This window comes from Podarcis bocagei (genome assembly GCF_964188305.1).
Source record: "Podarcis bocagei genome assembly, chromosome: 5".
Classification (NCBI taxonomy): domain Eukaryota; kingdom Metazoa; phylum Chordata; class Lepidosauria; order Squamata; family Lacertidae; genus Podarcis; species Podarcis bocagei.
In genome coordinates, this window is record NC_138129.1 from 100046600 (window position 1) to 100063352 (window position 16753).

A 16753-nucleotide genomic window follows, 5' to 3' on the forward strand; every position below is an offset into this window, starting at 1 on the left:
ATTTACTGATCTAGCTATTCTACAGGACTCTCGAGTAACTGCAAATTAATTTAGTGCAAGTTGTTGTGAGTTAAGAACCACTATTTTTAATCAATATGTTGAGGACTGGTATTCTGGCTTCTTTTTATGGACCACATTTCATAACTTTACATCAAACAGGAAAGAACCTGAAAGGCTTCTAAATTAAAACTGAAATGCTATTTGTTCCCGGTGGCCAAAAGCCAAACGAACGTTGTACAGCCTGAGGTTTCTTTGTGCAGCAACCACAAGCTGCTTTTCCAACTTAAAAGAGCCCAAGAACACATCTAACAACTCTAGCTGAAGAGTTTGATCTTGAAAGAGATGAGTAACTTCCATCTTCAGCAGTTTCCCCTTATTGTTTTCATCTCAGTCTGAAATTGTACTAAACTGCTCGGTTTGTATCTAACTAGCACATTATAGCTCTGATACATTAAAGAAGGTGCCAGGTGCTGCTTTCAACCCAAACTCCTATTCTAGGTAGCCAAGCAACACTTCCAACTTTAGCACCTGCAATGCAGACTTAACTCAGGACATTCTCCTCCAGCCGCCTCAGAAGCAACCAGAGAATGCCAGCTGCCCTGGGTCCTAGTTAGTTTCCAAGCCTCAATTCAGGGTACCAGTTTTAATCTTTAAAGTGTTTTTTTGGCTTGGGATTAGGGGACCCGAAAGGATACTTGTCTCCGTATGAACCTGATGGTGTTCTAAGTTCTTCAATAGAGGCCATTCTTGAAAGGTGGCAAAGCATGACATTCCCAGACACTTTATGTAGAGAATATTTTTTATTAGTTTCTGTAATCAAACCCATGTAAATAAGACCTTACATATTTAATACAGTGTTACCCCTGTACAAATGAAAAAAAAGTTTAAACATTTCTAGACCAATATGGCTGTTAATTTCTGTACAATGCCAACTCACAGTACAAGTGGATATCTTTCCCCCAAAGCTGACATCACAGCTAAGTTTCCAAAAATTCAAATTATAATATTTATATAAAAAGATAACCAATAGCATTTCACTAGGCATCAATAGCAGCAACAGACTTTTCCAGCTTCTGCTGTCATCTGAACAAAATTATACACATTAGACTTTTAGCTCACTCTTCGTTCCAAAAAAATGTTGGGAAGGGGAAGAAGAAATTCTCAGAGAAAACAGTCAATTCTGCAATTGCTATGGTACGTGGTGCTCTCTTATTAACTTCCAATCATTGCCTGAAAAAGTCTTCAGTAACGTCATTAAAACAGCTCTACTATAGCACAGTCACAACTACATATAAGCAGGTATGGAGTATTTTACATTCACAGAAGTTATCATACAGTACTCTCCTACAGCTATACTACTAGAAGGATACAATTAAGAAGGCATTATTTGACTTGATTCTATTTCCCAGCACACAGTGAGCAGGAAGGAGTAGCTTTGATATAAGAATGCATTGTTTCAGAGGATGCTGTCTTGCAGCAGGTTACGTGCTTGTTGCTCTATACAGACATAAGCTGAAAACAGTTTGAAGGCCAAAGGATTCCTTCCCCCAAGTGCTACTGAGCCAGAGCTCAATGTGACTGGCAATACAACTCCTAAACGGGAGTATTCTAAACTCTGCACTTTTGGTATGAACATGGGAGTCAATTCGCATCTTCCCCAGTTAATTCAGCACCATATCAAACCATAGCAGCAGCTATAGCCTGCCTTTTAGGGACATCTGATGTAGAGCATCACAGAATGAAGTGTGTGTTGGTGGGGAAAGTGAGGAAGGCTGAGGGTAAGTTGCTCTGTGTGACTTCTCAATTGCCTTAAATTCTCTTGTTTCATTATTAAATAACAGCATCCTCATAGGACCCTGAGCAACATAAAACCGATTTCATTTCTGTCCAGCATAGCCTTCTTCAATCTGCCTTTCTTTTCAAAATGAAACAGAAAACAGAAGAGCATTTACCACTGGTTAATAACATGCTTCAGCAGCATTATTTTTCATTTTGCATCCTCAGAAAAACAGGTGCCCCTATACAGACAGATTACGCTCAATTCGTGTGGTGGCCTGGAAGCTACAAGCCCCAAGATCTCCAGACCTTTAAAGCATGTTACCATTCATGTCTGCCAAGGCTAATTAGCAACTGTGTCTATTTATGCCATTCACAGCCTTGAAGGGACATGCTTTGCCCTTTGGCTACAGGTTTTGCCAGTGGCATTTCACTCCCCAATTGAAAGAAATGGGCACAACACTTAGGATTTTGTTTCCTCTGTCTTGATAGCCTGAGGTTTGATTGGTCCAGTTCTAACAGGCTTGGGGGCTGTTGTGGGTGCAGGGCTTGGTTTCTCCGGCACTTTGTCCTGACATACTCCTCCTGGGGAGGAGTCTGCCATTGCCTCAGCCGCTTTACTCCCACCGTCACTCACTTTCTGCATTTTGCTTCCAGGGGGCTTGGCCTGCTGCTGTTCAGAGAAGAATCTCTGTGTTGACTGAAGGACTTCTGCTCTCTGCTTTGCCTTAATAAGAAAGAAAGTGGGTTAAATAAGAGCACAGGCCTGAAAGAAACTACTTATTCTGTGTGTTCAGGATCTGAGGGATTCAAAGTTCTCCTGGTAGTGCCTACAATAGTAACTCACACACCTTGAAATTTCTTCCACAATGTAGTTTGAATGCCAAGACAAAATCACTTCTTTTCATGCTTGGCATTTTGAATTTCTCTGGAGATCCAGTGAACCTGCAGTTCTCCAGATGTTGCTAGGAGTTGTCACTCAGCTCCCTAACCTGGAGCCTACTAGTAGTACTACAGGAATTAAAAGGAGCCGGAGTGACATTTAGGTCAGTCCCCTTGCGCAAGCCATGACCACGCTTCTTACTCTCAAACACATTCCAGTTTGTGGTAAGCAGAAAGGCTACAAACACCACCAAGGTCAAGGCCAAAAACGCAATAAAGAATACACTGTATTTCCACCTTTTTATAAAGTCAACCTAAAGGCTACAGTGCCAAAAACATGTCATCAAAATTTATACAAGCATGTGGTAAGAATGGAATGTGACCTGTACAAAGATTAAAAGCAAGGAGACAGAAGTATAAAAGTATAGCTTTGCATACAAGTCAAAAACTTCAGATGCTGACTTCATAAACTATAAATAATAGTAGCATGTCAGCATGTGTAAAAACTCAGTGCAATCAAGAAAATAATCAATATTCTTCAGTGAAGTTCTATAGACCCTTCAAATGCCAAACATGTTTTGGCTTGGTCAGATTTCCTCAGTGGCAGATGTTCTTGTACAGAAGTTCTACCATATTTCTGAGTCTAACGTGCTATTGAATTTAATGCGCACCTCAATTTTCAAAACCTTGAAACCAAAAAAAGGTATTTGCTCACGAATTTAATGTGCATCAGCAAAAGGTGCACTCTTTACAACAATCTGGACTCTTTATAACAAGAATACAAAGCTGAAAATGAATGAACGAACAGCAGCTAAAATCTAATGTTCATTTTTCATATGGTCTTGTCCACATCAGAAGACCGAAAAAGCAAAGCCATGCTTCCCCTGCCTGCCCTCCTCATATTCTTATGTGGGCCCCTTCTCCAGTCTTCAGGGAATGGCTGGAAGTGGGGAGGCAGAAAAAGGTCCGCCTTTCCTTCCACTCTGCAGACAAGCTCTGGATTCTCCCTGCACCCCCTTTCCTTCATAATACATCTAATTTTCTAGCACAACACAGGCCTACACAACTGATGGCAGAGACACTCACCTTGAGTGTACAGTTCACACAAACCTAAGACTTCAGTGTCCCTCAATGTTTCCCCTCTACAAATGTTCTCTGATGGCAAGGAACAGCTTGCCTCCAGTGACATGCAGAGAGAGAAAGACTGTGTGTGTTAGTGAGGAAGCCAAAAGCGGGGACATTTAACTACTTAAAGGCATTTCCAAAATCATGCATAGAAGGTGTATTTCTCTCTGGGCTAGAGCTTGGACGCCCCAGCCCTCACGGCCAATAGGGACAGCCCTAGGAGTAGCAGGACGGGGCTTGGAGGATGCTGTTTACCGCCTCCCGCCAGTCCTTACTGCCAATAAAACTGACAAAAAATGGGGTGTCCCTAAGAAGAGGCACTTCATTTCGTTTTTCATTTCCAGTAAAAAATTTTTGCAAGTAACCTTATAGAAGTTCAAAGACTATTTCCCACAAAGTTCTGTTTCTCCAAAGCATGGTTTGTAAGGATGAACGACTAGCAACTCTCTCCTGGTCTTAAGCTTCTGGGAGTTGGCTTATTCAGATAAAAGACGCTTTCTTTAGTGAGCAGGCAGTGTTGCATTTTGCAGCTGCTGCCCACTACGGATGACCGTTCCACCTCCTTTTAACTAAGGAGGTTGGAGGAAGAGAACACAGACTGAGTAGTTCATTTCCTTCTTTATTTTTTTAAAAAGACGCTTCTTTTTGCAATGTGCTGTGGGTGATGAGGCAAAGCAGCCAGGATTTGTGTGCTGCTTTCTTTGCCTTGAAGGGAAAGGATGAGCGCCCAGCGGCAGCTGCTCTACGACTGGGGAAGAAGGCTCGCTTGGCTTAGGGGCATGAGGGGACCAATCTTCTTCTTCTTCTCTCTCTCACACACACACTCACACTTCTTCTTTTTTTGTTTGAGGCTGGGAGTGCAAGGAGGGAAGTCTGCGTGTGAGAGAAGGCTACTGTTGGCCACAGCCGATTGCAGCTCATGGCGCTCTGAGAAGCAGGAGGCTGCCGAAAGAGGAAGCAGCAAATCTGGTGGCGGGGCAGTTTCGTCTGACAAGAGGGAGGGAGAAGGTGGCCGCGGTGTCAGCAGCAGGGGGTGAGAGGGTCTTGGGGCACCTTGGCAGCAACCACAATGTATGAGGATCAGGCGCCTACCATTGGCATCCCACTGCTGCCTCTTCCGTGCAAGCAGCCCTCTACTGCTAGGGCTCAAGAGTCACTGGCTCGCAAGAAAAACACAGGAGAAAGTGGCTTGGTGCCAGTGGACTTTGGGTAGCAGGGGGGAAAACAAGCCTCCTGGAGGAAGTCAAGATGCAGAAGGCTGATGGCCTGCAAAACTACCCTATTTACTTGGATGTAATGCGCCACAGAAACTAATGCACACCCTAATTTTTGCAACACAATTTGGCCAAAAAAGGTGGGTACTAGATTTGAGTAAATATGGTATATGCATGAGCTCAATGTATCACATTTGTTGCTATCTTCTATCTGCAAAAATTTGCAACATCTTTTTCACAGGAGTAACATTTGATTATTGGGGTGCACATTGTAATATTCGTGATTTTGCAAGGGTCAAGATCCATTTTTCTCACATGCTTGTATAAATATTGCAAACACTTTCTTGGAACTGTAGCCACTAGGCTGACTTTACTAAAAGGTAGAAAATTTAAATATACTGTTTGAGTTTAAAGAGAAGTCAGAATTACAAGCAAACCGCCTGAGAAGAATTATTATAATACCATCAGGGCTTGCCAAGAGGAAAGTCTCTTCTCATACCCTTCCACCCAAAGGTTGTGTGATTAAGCTGCAGTTAGTCACAAGCACCATAAAAAATTCTGCACCATCAGACCCTGCAAATAATTTTACTCAAGAGAAAAGGATTCTGCTTCCATGAAACAGGCATCCAGTTCATTGTATAGACCCGGAAATTGAGGAGAAGAAGGGGTGGTATGGGGGACAACAACTGAAAGTGCCATTTCCTCTTCACAATTCAACTGTGTATTTCCACAATTTTTCAAAATGGGATACGGGATTCCTGAGCACTATCATCGGAAATGGTAACTGGAATTGAAAAAGCATGCATGCCTGTAACAATTCAAAGTATCTTTTTGTAGCACAAACTTTCCACATGGTATAAAAATGTCTTCTTTTTTTAAACAAAATGATAGATGGTAACATGGCAACGGGCAAGGCTTTATTCTTGGTATCATTACACCTGGTTATTGTTGGCCCTGCACAGGCAAACTCAGCCCTCCAGATGTTTTGGGACTACAACTCCCATCATCCCTGACCATGGTCTTGTTAGCTAGGGATGATGGGAGTTGTAGTCCCAAAACATCTGGAGGGCCGAGTTTGCCTATGCCTGTTGTTAGCCTTCCTCAAGCCAAATATATATTTTTAAACATTTTCTCCAAATGTAATAATGAAAACTTTGGCTGAGAAAGCTGCTACTTGCCTTGGGACAGAAAAAGGACAGCAATGAGAGCAAAATAATTCAGGTGGATGTTCACTACCATCTGCAGTATATTTGCCCTACATGATCTGGGACACAGGTTATCTAAAGAACCACCTTCTCTCACTTGAGTCTTTCTCAGAGGTCCTCCTCCAAGATAGGCGACTTTTTGACTGTGTTGTCAAAAATGTGGGACTCCAAATCCAATGTCAGGCAAATATATTTTTATTTGCCAAAGCCTTCCAATATGTGATTGAAGATGTTTTTAACTGGAAATTTATACTGATTCTAGTTTAATTAGTCTGTTATGTTTTTACTGGTCCTACTGATTTAGTAATTTAGTTCTATTGGGATTTGATACTGTTTTTTCTTGTAAGTTGCCTGATAAGTTTTAATTTTAATATTAAAACTTAACAACATATTCACTCCTCCCATCCACCCTCAAGCCAGTCAGCCATAATTTGGACAAATAGCAGAACTCATTTATTAGAGGCATTGCCTATTATACTGACCAAACCATTTGAAAATCACAAAAAACCTGTAGATTGTCTCAGGGAACCACTCTTTTGTCCTTGTAACAACTGAAAATAATAAGGAAATTCTGTCCTTTTTAACAATTGATTGGGTGCATTGATTTCTGAGTTCATTTAATCTTATGGTATCCCCACACAGCTCACATCGAAAGGAAAGTGTCTTGTTTCATTCAGAAGGGTCTCCAAGTGCTCTTCAAATAATTTCATGCAGTGAAATGCAGCTATTGATGGGCGATTCTAGCTATTTAATAATGGTTTTGTACATTTAAAATAAGAGAAAGGCAAAGGGAATGGGTGCAATCCACCCGGCAGCGGACTGCAATAAAAGCAGGCAAACCCTTAAGCGTTGAAATCATATTCCCTGGGATTGTGCTTTTACTAACATGTGCTACCTGAAATCAATATTTGGGTTTATATTCTCTGTGGCCACTGCAGAAAGGGGTATTTGAAGGATCGAGAGGCATTTTAATAGTAGTATTTTGCCTTGCAAGCTGTTAAGACTGAACTGTGGTTAACACAGCATGGCCATCCAAAAATACTAACCTTCATGTCTTGTTCAGCCTTCATCGCAGTCTGGGCCTGATTGCCTCTGACTCCAGAGAGTGATCCACAAGGACCCCTGGCCATATGTGGCAAACGAGGGTGGCTCATAAGGCCTGTGGTCATCTGAGGTGGCATCTGACTAGCCAGTGCCACTGGCGGCCTCTGAACAGGCGCTGGGAAGGTGTTAGTATGTGGGGCTCTTACCAATGGAGGGACCAGGTTAGGCTGAGAGAGGATCTAAGTGGGGGAAAAACAACAACAAGAAGAGAGACATTTAGCTGTTAGCATAATGCCAACCTGATCACATGGTGGCTTCTCTGCAGAGAGCACGCCTCCGCCACCAATCAGTGCCTTGTAGTGGGTGCATGTTTTCTATTAAGATTGGCCATGTTTGGAGAACTCTAAAGGGGGGGGGGGAATTAAGGTAGGAAGTGTGCTCAAAAATTGTCTTAGCACATTTGAAAACCAAAAGGGGGAAGGGGGTTCCTCAAAATATATGTCAAGATGCAGGGATTGGCAACAAATAGGTTTATGTTTTCAAAGAGAATCTGGCAATCTCAAATTTGAAGTGCAACATACAAGACATTTTTAGAATCAAAAGTACCCACCACATGTCTCCATAGCATATACTTTATAGCAACAGCACTCTGAAAGTACTCCCCCTTTTAAAGGATGCTCAATTTTTTATTTGTAGCTGACTGTTTGGAAGACTGCCTTACAGCTGCATTTCAGGTAAGTGGCGAACAGCACACAATTCACCAGGAATTTCTGCACAAGCACCAATAAAATGAGTAGAGGTGGAGGCATAAGCAATTCTCAGCAGAGCCAGCACAGGAGACATTCCTGTTGTATTGTGCACTTGATGATGTCTGCTTTAAGCCGCACACTGGGACCCTTCTCTCAGACACTCTTTTCCCCTCCCTTTAAATGTTTGACACTCAGATGTAGCAAGAGCTGTGCGGAGAAGCCTGTGGTCACCTGCCTGCATTAGAGCTGTCCAATCTCTCAACTTTAGGAGCACAGATGTTACTGAAAGCAAAATACAGAATGTTTATATATATTTGATTTATAAATTAATTAAGGAAATATTTGATAGATATTCCTGCATATAGGGGTTCTTCCATTTGAAATAAGCTGAAGATAGAAAATCTCAGACCCCTGGCAGTAGAGCAGCTGCTTCCCACCTGAGGTGCAAACTGAGGAGGAAAGGGTTGCGTCATTCTCACAGCTGCCGACTGAAACTGCTTCTGGTAGACGATGGTATTCATTTTATTGGCCTGACTGTTCGGACTTGTGGAAGCAACCCTTAGAGAGAAAACATTTTAAGTAAGTTAATATATTGGGTATCACAGGCACCAGAGAAACCTTTTGTTACACTTTTCATGTGCTACCTTGAATCCAGAAGAAAACTGGCCATTATTTAGTAAATGCTGTTTGTAGCGAACACAAGGAAACAGGAGTGTATTGTACAGCAGTATGAAATAGAGAGATGCTAAAATTAAAGCTTAATTTACTACCACCACCCCACACAAAGGGAGAAATTAAGATTAACTATAAATGGTGGTGTTCTGAATTCAATAGGCAGTGCACAATGTCTCTAGAAACCCTGTAATACAGCAGGAGGATTTAACACTGTTCTGTTCTTTCAAACAGAACCATGAGACCTTTGCTTTCTTCTGGCACCCAGCAAACATTCCTATGTGATACTGGTAGTTTAATCTCCCGAGCTGCTGCCACACCTGACCGGGGTAATCACTATGGCTAAATGCTTCTATTAAAAACATGTCTTCAGAATTTGGGAAACTCCCAAATAACTCTCAGCTGGGGGCTTCATTTTACGGGAAGCACAAAACTTAGCTTTCCAAACCATCTTGTTTAGACTTCCACTGATTTTGTGCTCAGTACCGCTTTCAAAATCAATCTCCAGCTCTGATCAGGATCCAATGTACTATGAAGCGAGTTGTGTTAGCCCTCAAAACTGAGAGGGGAAAACCTGAATGGGAACCTGCTTTTAAAGCTGAGGAGAATTTCAGTGGTTTGGTATGGTGGTCAGCATTTCAAAGGGGAAAAAACATTCTAACGGATGAGTGCAAGCTTATTGTGTAAGCCGAAGCATATATTTGGTCCCCAGCCTTCTATGTTTTGATCTCTCCTCTCAATTTGTGTTCTTCAAGTAAGCATTCAAAATAATACTAAAAAGAGTCTTACAAGTCACCTTACTTTTCAATTTGAGTAATATGAGTGACTTTTGAGTAATTTGAAACCCTAAGTGCTGGCTGTAGCTCAAATCTGCCAGTTCTTCCCTCTCCAACTGAAGACCAAATACTACATGGCACTAATAAGAAGTATTTCTTCTTGCTCTGTTATTGCTGAATCCCTAATATTGCATAGATAATACTGGGGCTATGTAGAAAAATGTACAAGGAAATGAAAATAAATTCTAAGGAGCACTCTTCATAAAATTCAGAACATTTAATCAAACAGCAGTATTCACTGACATGAGTACAGTATCCAAATCATAGTCATATTGATTGTTGTCATATATATATGAAACACAATCCTATGGAAACACACCTGTGCAAGCTCTGCTGAAATAAATGGGAATTGGGCAAGTATGCAGTCATTCTGTCTTCATATTTCCTGCAAAATAAATTGCCCTGTTTCCAAATATGTTTCCTTTTTCATCTCAGGCCTGAGCAGCTCAGCTAGTTGAGCCCTCCAGCCACACAATTACTGACACTCTCTCCTTACTACAAAGTAGAGGAAATACCAAAAAGCAACCTGAAATGACTGACTGCAAAAAGAGGCCAGAATGCCTGTTAATGGCTTAATTAAAACATAAATATTCCACGCCAGCCAACCCATTCCCACATAACCCCATTTATTACATTCACTTAAAAAAAATAAAATAAAAAATATAACAATATTATAGCAGTTTTAAGATGGGAGGCGTGGTCCATATTCTGTGTTGTTAGAAGCATGTCCATATAAAATATCATGGCCCAAGTCAATGTTCTGCACAAATCTTTCTCCAAACTGTATTAGCCCTTATTTATTTATTAAACATTTCTATGCCACTTCACAGCTGGCTACCAGAGTGGCACCCTTACACTAATGCTTAATAAGTACTATTTCTTTAAGTGGGCTTCATCACAAATCTATGCTGCTAACTTGTTTGTAAAGACTTGCTTACCGGAAGGGACTAGACGTTGGAGTGGTGCTTCGTCCGGTGACTGGAGGTGTGCCTGGTTTAACATCTATGCCACTTCCAAAAGCTTTCAGGTCCATTTCTGACATCTGAAGCAAAGAAACCCAACCAACTTACAAAGGACACAAAATTACACACTAATACTTGCATGGGACACGGGTGGCACTGTGGGTTAAACCACAGAGCCTAGGACTTGCTGATCAGAAGGTCGGCGGTTCGAATCCCTGTGACGGGGTGAGCTCCCGTTGCTCGGTCCCTGCTCCTGCCAACCTAGCAGTTCGAAAGCACATCAAAGTGCAAGTAGATAAATAGGTACCGCTCTGGTGGGAAGGTAAATGGCATTTCCATGTGCTGCTCTGGTTTGCCAGAAGCGGCTTAGTCCTGCTGGCCACATGACCCAGAAGCTGTACGCCGGCTCCCTCGGCCAATAAAGCGAGATGAGCGCCGCAACCCGAGTCGGCCACAACTGGACCTAATGGTCAGGGGTCCCTTTACCTTTACTTTCATGAAGGGCCCTGCCATACTCATTTAATCATCTTTACAATGGCAATAGGAGCTAGGAAACAAGTTCCACACCTACTCCAAAATCTCTTTGGGTGGTGGGGAGCTGTTGACATATTACGGTTCATACTCTCATATTCCATGTGACATAAATGATTAAAATCCTCAGCTAGGCAAACTGAAAGCTCTTAAGCACTCTCTACCAATAGTCCGTGAATCTCACCAAAAGACTTATGCGTAACAGATAAAGGAGTCCTGAGCATTTGCTTGGTCTCTATGGGACTCAGAAGTACTTACTGGATAGTGTCAAATGGTCTAAGTAAATGTATTGCTATGGTGTTCCGGTATTTGGTTGAGTCCTCCAGAAAGCTATGTGCACAACACGAGCCCCTGAGCACAAACTCTGTCTGCTCAGCCTACCTCAGTCAGCTGTGCAGAGCGTGGGTGGCAAACCCGAGATTTGCGTATTGCACACCAAGGTTTTTGGTGGTCTACAGGGAGCCCCAACAATTCAGTGGAAAATCAGTGGCTTTTTAAAAATAAAAAATAGTGACCCCACCAAACACTTTCCTCCACTATTTTCCAAAGTGGGATTCCTCTAGCACTCCCAGGTAATTTTCAGTAGTATAAAAAGAACTGGAGTTTCTAACACACCATCCCCACCCCTTTGGAAACATGACCTTTCTTCCCTTTTTTGCTTATGGGTCCACTATTTTTAGTGCTACTCAGTGATGCTATTGGCTCACAGCTGGAGAAACAACACAACTGTGGTTCAGAGTATAAGGATGCTTGGGGAAGGTACATTCACTAAGTAGCCAAAAGTCTAGCATTTGACTGTGAATGTGAACCACCATAGGATACAAAACCTCCAGCCTGTGGGCCAACCTTAGCTTACCAGGGGGTCTAATTTGGCCCATGAGGCTATTTCCCTCAAACTACTCACTGTCCACCAGCTGACAACACTGGGTGATGTCAGCTGATGGGGGGAGAGAGAGTTCAATGCTTCTGGCTACTGTTTTGCCAGGGTGTTTCCCTGCAGGGTATGTGCTGGGGAACTTTGGTTGAATTAGTTTAATTCTAAACCAATTCCATCCATGTTCAATCTCTTCCATTTGCTATTTCCTCATAAACTGGTTATGGTGCTATAAGGACTAAGACGTTATCCCTTTGGAATGATTGCTATTCAATAACCATGGCATGCCTGATGTGCATTTGTTCCTGCTTTTCTGCTGCCATTCAGCAAGATTTAAGACACAGTCACCTTTACCTTCCCAGTTATAATGCTGTGTTGAGCTCCAGCGGGAATTAGTCCTCTGAAAGGCTGGCCTACTTGTGCTGGCCGACTCAGATTCTGAGTCTGAGGCTGTGGTGGCGTGTGCTGTAAAGGAGGCTGGAGGGACTGTGGAAGAGCAATTAATGGCTGGCCTGCTGATCCAAAGTTGGGCAAAGAAAGTTGTGATCCTGGTATAGGTACTGTCACCTGGAGGAAAACGCAAGAATGATTTAGACACACACACAGATGCTTCAATAGCTAAAGTGCATCATGATTAAATTGCCACTTCTGAATACTGTCGAGAAATATACACGTGTTGCTCTCTACGTTCAGCTAATATAATTTGTACCTTTAGTGCATCTGAACAGAAAGAATATACACATTTTTATCCTTTGGAGTTATAAACTTGAAAACAAATGGGCAGAAAGCAAGCCAGAGTAGGACATGGTTCTTAGTAAACAGAATTCCCTCCCTGTCCTTCTCCTATAACTTATGTTTTCCCTATCTCCCTCATTATTCCCTGTAAAACTGAGGTTTCAGAAGCAGGAATTGGGTTTCGTGGTGCAGAAAGCAGTAACTGAAAGCATTTATTTCTTGGCCCTGATGGAGAAGACATGCACCATACAGGCTCAAAAGGACAACGCTGTGAGGACACAATAGTGGAAGAGATGTAGTTTCTTCATAGCCATCTTATTTGTGTGGGGTAGATTTGCTAAAATTCCACACACACCCCACCTGGTATTTTAATCATGGCCCAGCCATTTCTCTGCCCCTAATCCTCAAGTAAGCCACGGAGGTATATGGACTCTACCTAGGGAGAGTACACTTAGGGATTGTGTCAAACAGGTTCCACCATTTGGCCAGAGCACCAATAGGAACACCAGTCATATCGACTGGAAATGTTCCAAGAACTCTCAAGAATACATATGAATCCATCAGCTTCTGTGGTGGGAGACCATCTTAATGTGTCCCCTACTCTGTGCAGAGAAACAGGAACGCAAGATATGTAAATCTCACCAGGAAATGAGCTTAAGACAAGTGTGCTATTTAAAAAAATCTCCTCATCCAAAGCACCAAACCTATACCCTGTTCCGATTCAGAGTGTTACCTGCCTCAGGGTGGGATCACAACATATTGTGACAGCTCTACTGTTGTCATAGTAGCCGTGAAGTCCCGAGACACCAAAGATAAGCTCACTATGGATGCTGAAAATCCACTATTAAATTGGCATGGCATCTAGGGTCAACACATTCAAAGGGAAGGATTGAGAAGAGGCTTAGCAGTGTATTTCTAACCCCTCATCTGTTCTGTCCAGCCCCCATTGCAACCTCTCTTGTGTGTCTGTAATGACTTCAGTGATGGTGTCCTCACTGGGTAACGAGACAATTAGATACAAAATACCAAAATTTAAAGTGCTATGTGCATAAAATATTAAACGAGATATAAAAGATAGCAGTATCAGTGGCAATATAGTAAGAAGACAAACTACACCATACAGCAAACAATATACCAAAATATCACATAACATGAAGGGGAAATTGCTCCTGGCTACAACAGGGCACAAGCGTAGTTCTTAATTTATCCACTCCAGTTGCAGACCTTATCTAAATACCTTATTCTGATATTACCTTTCTTACTCAGAAGCAACCATTCTCTGCTCTCATGTAGAGACTTCTGTCTTTAGAGCAGGGAAATTCTGGTAAACATACATACTATGTCCAATTCCCCTTGCAACTCTGCAATAAAATAGAGCCTCCATTCTTGATCCAAGAGGGATGACCTCTTTTTTATTATTGTCCCACCAGCCTAATTTAAAGATTTACATCTTGCCTAGCAACAGTGCTGGCCTCCAATGCCACCACTGACTGCTGAGCCATAGTTTCGGGTAATACTGCAGTATGATCTAATGTAATATACCAAGTAGCCATTATTCAAAAGAGGCAAGCTTATGAAATACTTTTAGGATGTTCGCCTCTATAGAAGATCAGCACATCACTGAACAAACTGAACTGAATGGGAATTGTATACAGACATTCATCCAGTGCTCCTTTCCATTTCTATGTACTCTATGTAGAAGAAATGCCTATGTAGTTTACAGATCTGCACCATCTTGCTAATGTTTAGATGCCATGAACAACATGCACAGGATTTTTCTAACAAATCCCCAGCAGAAGCACTATAGTCGAGTATTTATCACCTGATATTGGAGAAAACTATTCTCTGAAACCACATTATGGTTTTGCATAATGGAAGATCAACTTCCTAGCTGTTGACTCTAGGATCATAAGAAGTTTAACTGGAGAAGGGTAAGGACCACAGTAAACATCACAGTGATCTCTAGACAAAAGGTGGCTTGATTTTTTTAGAGTAACACCTCTGAAGAAAAAAAGAAAGAAAAAGAACACTATCTATCTATCTATTAAAGAAAGTTTTATTCTGTGTTAGAACTGTTTTGGACTGCTATATTCAAAGAGACAGCAACTTCTCTATAAAAGAAACTATGTTCTCAAAAGAACATTCTCCTGTCAGGAGACAATGGTACTACATGCACCACAAGCACACAAACAAACACATATTAAATATAATTGAAAGCAATTTACCGTGCCATAGTTTACCTGCTGGAGAGCACTGGGAGACGGCGCAGTGTTATAGAAGCTAGTCTGACCTGGTTGCTGAACCTGTCCAGAATACAAATTTGAGGCCTGGGTAAGAGTAGCTCTGGCCTGAGAAGAGAGAGGTTAACATTTTCTAGGTGACTAGCTAAGCAAGGTTAATTTAATTTGAAGAACAGAACAGTTGTATGACTATTTCATTTTAGATTTACTCTTCTCTGTACGTTGCAGCAGGAATGTTGCTGAACTTTAATTCCCATCAGCCCCAGCCAGCATGCCCAATGGTGAGAGCTGAAGTCCAAGGACACCTGGAGGGCCACAGGTTCTCTACTCCTGCTATAAACATTTCCACATTTGGAAAAGCAGCAAGCGTGGATAAGATATGTCCCAGATTTAATTGGACACATAACTGCTGCTATGTATAATCTATATTCAAAACAGCTGAAATACATCACTGCCAAATATGGGAACAAGGTTCTATAAAAAGTGCAAGTTTTAATGGGTGAATCAGGACTGCATCAGGGTGTGCAGGACTCTTCCATACATCGGTCTGAAATTACCTGAAACATGCTATCTCTCTGTTCCAGTTTTCCTTCCTCCCTGCTACAGTTTGGAAAGAAGGGGGTGGGGAGAAGAGGTGTATTTGGGGAATCATATCCAGGGTTTGATGGGGTCCCTCCAAGTGTGGGTAACATTGTGATCTGTCCCAGGTGTCTATGAGTCACCTACCATTAATTACTCACAACGTCCTGGAGTGTCACTGTGTGTAAATGAAACAAAGGCTGCAGACCCAGCTGCCTGGTGTGGAGGGCCACAGCAGCTGCATGGGAATCCTGGCTGTTGACACCAGTCCAGTACAGTAAGTGTTCAACAGTATGGTGCCTCAAACAACTGAAGCACTATGCATAATAATACACATGAGTTGGGCTGTAGCTCAGTGGCAGAGAATCTGCTTTGCCCGCAGAAGATTCCAAGTTCAATCCCTGGCACCCTCCAGTGGGGCTGGGAGAGACCCGTCGGAATCTGAAATGCTGCAAAGCCGCTGCCCAATAGTGAACCACTGGCCTGACTCAGTAGAAGGCAGCTTCCAACGCTCATATGACAGGGCACAATTAAATAAATGCACATCACAAAAACTGGGAAGGCTGCTTGGATGATAGGGCAGCGAGTGCCTGTGGCAGAAAGCATAACATTACCCTGTAGCTCAGAGGTTTTCAACCTTTTTGAGTCCACGGCTCCCTTGGCCAACTACATGCTTTCTGTGGCTCCCTTGTGGGGAAACACATTCTGAGCCTCAGGAGCCCAGTTATGTCACCCCTTGCCTGCAGAGCTGGGTACTCATTGTCTCATAATGCAGATTAATTTCCCTTTTATATACACTCAGAAGCAGCACAACCATTCCATTTTGTTGTATTAAAGAGGTGATTCCAACTCTTCAGTTACTTTTCTGGGGAGGTCTGACTCTGACCTGGAGAAGATGCGTATCAATAAGCTGGGAGCCTCCTAGTCCTGAAGCTTGACTCAGTTGATGCTCATACAAGATAGGAATAGGTTGAGTATTAGATGTCTGCTGAAATGCAAGGCTTGACTGTGCCTTGGCAAGTTCCTGATGCTGCACTGCTGGGAAGTTGTGTAAGGCTGTGCCAGAAAGAACCACTGGTGACGGCTGAGACAGGCCACTTTGCATAAATGCCTGCTGGGATCTATAAAACAATAGTGCCCTAAATTAGTTAAGTTAATAAAACTACAAAAACTGGTTTCATGATTAAAGTTTTAATGTGCACTAGGCATAAAACAAGGAGAAACACACAAACATATCATACACCCCCTTATTACAAGAAAAAGATTACTAAGGGGGGAATCCATGCAAATACTCAAAATTGACATTAATTTTAGACTTTTTTTGGTCTT

General features: G+C 42.2%; 1 protein-coding gene across 13 annotated transcripts in view; it reads right to left on the minus strand.

Moving 5' to 3' along the window:
* Positions 1 to 781: 781 nt before the first annotated feature.
* PRRC2C (proline rich coiled-coil 2C) overlaps positions 782 to 16753 on the minus strand; it is a 77729-nt gene continuing 61757 nt past the window's right edge. For 4 of the 13 annotated variants that reach the window (XM_081195620.1, XM_081195626.1, XM_081195625.1 and 1 more), the window contains 8 exons: positions 16311 to 16545; positions 14831 to 14953; positions 12225 to 12437; positions 10442 to 10545; positions 9823 to 9888; positions 8433 to 8553; positions 7249 to 7485; positions 782 to 2503 (listed from right to left, as the gene is read on the minus strand). In XM_081195620.1, the coding sequence (XP_081051746.1) occupies positions 2240 to 2503; positions 7249 to 7485; positions 8433 to 8553; positions 9823 to 9888; positions 10442 to 10545; positions 12225 to 12437; positions 14831 to 14953; positions 16311 to 16545 (1363 nt within the window). In that variant the 3' untranslated portion in view covers positions 782 to 2239. The remainder of the gene's footprint in view (positions 2504 to 7248; positions 7486 to 8432; positions 8554 to 9822; positions 9889 to 10441; positions 10546 to 12224; positions 12438 to 14830; positions 14954 to 16310; positions 16546 to 16753) is intronic. The other 9 variants (XM_081195618.1, XM_081195617.1, XM_081195622.1 and 6 more) reach the window with 8 other exon arrangements.